Genomic DNA, 6,000 nt, shown 5'->3' with positions numbered 1-6,000 from the left:
AGGTGGGACTAGATTGAGTTGGGATATCTGGTCGGCATGGACAGGTTGGACCGAAGGGTCTGTTTCCATGCGGTACATCTCTATGACTCCATAATAATTATTGCTTATTCCAAAGTTGCCAAATGCAAGAATTTTTCATTTTAATTGGTCTTTTTTGCCAGCTGGATGGGTATTGATGATGCTATGTACCTGGAGATTCCACACAATTAGCTGAGAAACTATTAAATGTTGATATTGAAGGGGTTTTGGCTGCATTTAAGTTCCCATATAGGTACAGTAACCGATTAGAAAGGCAAACACTATGTTGACCTTTATTGCAAACTGTTGTAGTACAAAATTAAGACTTACTGCAACTGCACAGGGCTTTGATGAGACAATATCTGAAACATTGAGCACAAGAGTAGCTGGATCATGAAGAAATGGTGATAGTCAGGACAGAGACAAGCTTGGGGAGTCATGAGGCTAGTTACTCATTACAGAATTCTCAGCCTCCAACCTGCTCTTGTTGCCAGTGTTTATATTGCTGTACCAGTTTCATGTCTGGTCAATGATAATTGCTATGACGTTGATGGTCAGGGATTCAGCAATGGCAAAGAATGGAATGTCAAGGTAAATTGGCTAGATTCTCTCGTTGGAGATGGTCATTGTTTGGATGTGCCAGTGTGGCAGGACTGGCATTTGCCACTTATTAGCCCAAGCATGAGCACTATCGAGATGTTGCTGCAGATGATCACAGCCTACATCAGTATCTGATGTAACACATGGTACTGAACGTTGTCCAATCAGCATCACATCTGACCTTAAGATGGGTGGGCCTAGGTCCCTCCTTGAGGAACTCCTGCAGACCTCAAAGATGAAAATAAGCATCATACAAAAAAGACCATTCACAGCTGTTTTATTTTGTTAATTACATTCATAACAAAGTATATTTGAAAATGAAGTAACTGATTATTTCCTGTTCAGTTCAGCATCTCCACAATAATTACAATTACGCCAATTTCATTTTAATGTCAATAAAATATATTACAGTTACAACGAAATTCATTTGGCTATTATAAACATTATTGGAAATTATCTTTTTGCAGGAAGGCTGGCTTGTAGAGATGGCATGACCTGGAGCAGCAAAAAGAAAAAGCCTTCTTTGAATCGAATTGTAGATTTCCCTCCTCATCAACGCTAGAACTGAACCATAGTATAACAACAATGTACAATACTGGAGAAACTCAGTAGGTCTGCCAGTATCTGTATACAGAGAAAGAGTCAATTGTTGTTTCAACATCATCGACTTGAAATGTTACCTGTTTACCTCTCCAAATTCATTGCCTGATCTGTGAAGTATTTTCTATTTTAATTTCAGATTTCCATAAGTATTTTACTTTTGTAACTGTATTCTACTGGATACCTTTGTAAATAAAAAACACAAGACTGGTCTTTTGAAAGGAAATATAAATATTTAACTCCATGCACGCTTGGAGATAATCTTGAGTCAAACTGGATATTTTAAATTGGGGATCATACTTCAATGTTTATCTTAGCAAATCGATACTGCAGAGAAGCTGGGTTCCTTACAAGTGCAAGGCCGCGATGGTTTGGTGGTTGATTGGATATCATATGCAAGAGTCCCAATAAACTCACAAATCCCAATGCTTCTCCACAACCTACAGTTAGTGAAAAATCTCCTTGGCTGACATAGCCAATTGCTAGTCTGGAGCAATGGGATATTACATTTCGTATTTGGTCAGGCCATAACCCTTGAACCAAATTGACTCCACAACCAGAAACGGATGTTATTCCCAAATCTGCAGCTGTTGTAGTCTCTGGAACCTTGGGCAAAGCTCTCTTCTTGTTCTTCAAGGCTTTGCACTTCTGTTTGAAGGGGTCTCGATGCTTTGATTCTTGAGGGCCAGGGCAATTAGGATCCGACACCAATAGCTGAAGGTCCTCTTTGGAAGGAACACAAATGGTTGCATTAGCAATCGGACTGCCTTTCTTCAACAATGACAGTCTGACCCAGATCAGGAAGCGAGGATAAGAACCGATGATGGATTTAACAGCATCTGCTGCCAGTGGCACCTGAGCAGGCCCTCGATATCTTTGTGTCTGCTGACCCCTGCTGGATGAAGGGCGACACCACATGGATATCTGCTTCAACAATTTTCTACTCCTGTAACATAACAGAAAAGTTCAAGTCTGTGATAATGTGCCTATTCCTAGAATCAATAGAATAAAACTGCTTCAAATAATGTGTGAGCATAGAATGCTTTTAAGTTGGAAAACAATGATAAACCCCAGCTACTTCTGCCCCTATTAAAAGGCCCTTCCATGCTGTCTCAACACTCAGCAAGTGCAGGGAATGCACGCAAATTCTTTACCACTAGCTCTGTCACTCAAACTCTGTTCGGCTGCCTCAGCTGCACCTGTTCAAGAAATCTCCCTGAGTCCTAATCTCCTTTCTTTCTGCAGTTTCCCCTTGATTTCACCTCATGCTCTCTCCAAGCCAATCTGGCTGACAAACTCATCTTCTCTAAACTGCTTTCTAACTTTGTGCTTGCTAGCACTAATATAGATCCCATGCTTTGGGTACTGTTCACATCTCTTCCAAAAATCAAGAACCACTCCCTCAAAAGGACCCTGCTACGGATGACACTATCCTTGCCCAAATTTTATTCACACAATAATATTGAAAAGTCAGTCATTAGAAATATTGTCGAATCAGAGTTGTACAGCAGGGAAACAGACTCTCCCATCCAACTCATCCACGCCTATCAGATATCCTAAATTAATCTAGCCCATTTGCCAGCATTTGACCCACACCCCTCCAAACCCTTTCTATTCATGTACCCATCCAGATGCCTTTTAAATACTGTAACTGTACCAGCCTCCACCACTTCTTCTGGCAGCTCACACCATTCTCTGCATGAAAATGTTGCCCCTTAGATCCATTTTAAATCTTTCCCCCTTCACCTTAAACTTATGCCCTCCTAGTTTTGGACTCCCCCACCCCAGGGAAAACACCTTGACTATTCACCCTATCCATGCCCCTCATAACTTTATAAATCTCTAGAAAGGTCGCACCTCAGCCTCTAACATTCTGGGGAAAATAGCCCCAGCCCATTCACCGTCTTCCCTATAGCTCAAACCCTCCAAGCCTGGCAACATCCTTGTAAATCTTTTCTGACCCTTTTCAAATTTCACAATATCCTTCCTTACAGCAGGGAGACCAGAACAGCATGCAGTATTTCAAAAGTGGTCTAACCAATGTACAGCCAATACTCCCAACTCCTATACTCAATGCAGTGACCAATAAAAGCAAGCTTACAATCACTCTCTTCACTATCCTATTGACCTGCAACTCCACCTTCAAGGAACTATGAATGTTAAGTTTTCAAGTTAAGCTATGGGAGTAAAGACTTGAATCTACTTCTTTTACTTATTCAAATGATGTGGACTTTGCCATCAGGGACTTATTGTCTGTCCCTAATTGCCCTTGAGGTGGAGCTGGTCAGACACTTGAATGGCTGCAGTCCATGTTGTCATTGGTAAACACACAATGCTGTTAGGGAGGGGGTTCCAGATGTTGACTATTGACAGTGAAGGAATGAAGCCATAGTCAGAATGGTGAGTGGCTTGGAGGTGATTTACAGGTGAGGGTGTTCCCATGCACCTGCTGCCCTTGCCCATCTCAATGGAAGCAGTTCTGCATTTGGAAAGTGCTTTCTATGAATCCTTGGGTCAGTTGTTGCAAATCATACAGATTGCTGGTGGTGGTGAAGGGAGTGAATATGAAAAGTGGTAGATGGCATGTCAATCAATTGGCCTACTTTCTCCTAAATAGTGTGAAGCTGTTTCTGTGTTGCTGGAGTTGCAGTCATCCAGCTAAGAGGGAGTATTGCATCATACTCCTGACCTGTGCCTTGTAGATGGTCAGGCACTAAAGAGACAGAAAGCAAATTACTCGCTGCAGAATTTCCAGACTCTGACTTACTCTTGTAGCCATAATATTTGTATAGCTTATCTTGTTTAGTTTTTGTTCAATAGTAATAACCCCTCCCTGCCCTGTATGGTTGCTATTGGGGACACAAGTGATAGTAACACCGCTGGATGTCAAGGGTCTAGGATTGATATCAGGGAGTTCTTCTTCAAACCAAGAATAATCAATATACTCCTGGATAGAGTTTCAAATCCAGAATCAATGTTAAAGCAGACTAGGTTTTCTGAATTGATGGGTGTGGAATTGCCTTCCCAACGCTCAATGGTGGTGTTATTGCATATTTTCTCTTATTTTGTGCATTTTGACTGCACATCGATCCCCCCACCCGATTTTACCCTCCAACTTTGCGGCAACACAGCTACTTCCCACAGTCTTACAAGTGCAGAAAGCATTGACTGAGGAGATAACCTCGCACCCATATGCATAGATTTAACTGGAGGTGCAGAGAAGGGAAGATAGTGTTTCCTTTCTAATCATTAAATTAAATTGTTTGTGCAAAGTTAAACAGGGAGTACACCTCCTTCCTTGAGCAAGGAGTTCAGCTTTTAGTCTCTTGGTTGGTTGAAGTAATTAAAAGAGCAGTTCTACAGTTGAATACGAATAGCTGCAGTTTGTTCAATACTCGCTACATATGGGTAATACCTGCTGAGTGCTACTTTAAATTGAGAGACTTGACCAAAGAATCATGCTACAGTCCAATTTAGGCAGAGAACACATTGTGAAAGAATATTTTATCAAATAATCTAATGATTTTTAGATAATTCAATCCACAAACAAGTTATGGCATAAGTTATATACAGACCTCAAAACGGAAACATGCCCACTTTCTGCTGGGGTGTCTTGAGTAATTACATTCTTGCCATTTTTACATCCTGTGTTTCGCTCAAGAATAGTCACACTTTCAGAATCCTCCTCCATTTCCTCATCCGGCTCTGATGGTTTCTCCTTATTTGACATTTCCTCAGAAGCTTTGTTTTCATGTACTCCAGCGTGTTTGTAATTAGGGTTCTGCACTTCAAACTTCAACTCTTGCTCTTTACCACTGACAGCAAGTTTGAGATCACCAGCTTGGATATGGGCTTCCCACTCTTCTACTAGCTGTTGCCAGGGACAACGGAATGGAGTCATGGTACCATAATGGATATAGTTAGGCCTCTTGGCTGGTGGATACCTAGAGACACATCTGGTTACTTAACTCATAGAAATAGCAGAAAACTTCCAACATGGTCTTTCAAGATTACAAAGAGAAATGAAAAAAGGACCCACTTGAGCAACTACAGGAGGCCATGATATAAACCAGGAATCTTTGGTTTAGTTATGGATTTGACAGTTTGTCATGAATTGTATTAGTTCAGTTAGCCTTCCAAGTGAACTGGGATAGCTAGATATTTGTTAATGCCTTTAACCTTCTTGAAGTTAAACCTTTAAGGCAAGAGCAAACCTGTGACATGAATATTTAAACAATATGAAAACCAAAACATTTGTCTCACAGGTAGTTTTAAAAATCTGGCTTGCTACCCATGAGCAATAAGCCACTGTCATTTTTAGAAGCTGGTCTTAAAATTGTCAAAAACATAGGGAATTCTGAGCATTACCAAATACCAACGTGAATCCAAGTTGTTAGGACAATGTTTCTTATCATATGATCAATAACAGCTTGGTTCTAAGGGACAATGATTAATACTAATGAAAGCACAAAGATTAGAGCTAACTGATGGCAGGTTTATCCAGATGTCTTACTTCAAGGAAATCAGGGTAGGAAGAAGCAACCAACAGAAGGCAAATTTATAATTTGAACCACAAAATCTGACCATAATTGAATAATGCTCCCTATGAGCAAAACATCAGAGTGCAGCTTTACAAAAGCCAGACATTCACTTCACGCAGGTGTTGTAAATAAACAAAATACAATAAAACGATTCCAGTTATGGAAAAACTTCAAATACAGGATGTTTAATAAAAAGCAAAAGGGGTAGATATTTCCAGTTGCTGAGCCTGAAGATATTAGA

General features: G+C 40.5%; 1 protein-coding gene across 3 annotated transcripts in view; it reads right to left on the bottom strand.

The window, feature by feature from the left end:
• Positions 1-886: 886 nt before the first annotated feature.
• Positions 887-6,000, bottom strand: part of pop1 (POP1 homolog, ribonuclease P/MRP subunit) — a 62,925-nt gene continuing 57,811 nt past the window's right edge. For all 3 annotated transcript variants that reach the window (XM_072569752.1, XM_072569753.1, XM_072569754.1), the window contains 2 exons: positions 4,794-5,162; positions 887-2,164 (listed from right to left, as the gene is read on the bottom strand). In XM_072569752.1, coding sequence (XP_072425853.1) covers positions 1,513-2,164; positions 4,794-5,162 — 1,021 coding nt within the window. In that variant the 3' untranslated portion in view covers positions 887-1,512. The remainder of the gene's footprint in view (positions 2,165-4,793; positions 5,163-6,000) is intronic.

This window comes from Chiloscyllium punctatum, chromosome 5 (genome assembly GCF_047496795.1).
Source record: "Chiloscyllium punctatum isolate Juve2018m chromosome 5, sChiPun1.3, whole genome shotgun sequence".
NCBI classification, from domain to species: Eukaryota; Metazoa; Chordata; class Chondrichthyes; order Orectolobiformes; family Hemiscylliidae; genus Chiloscyllium; species Chiloscyllium punctatum.
The sequence above is the reverse complement of the archived record's forward strand: the minus strand, read 5'-3'. Positions and strand labels throughout refer to the sequence as shown.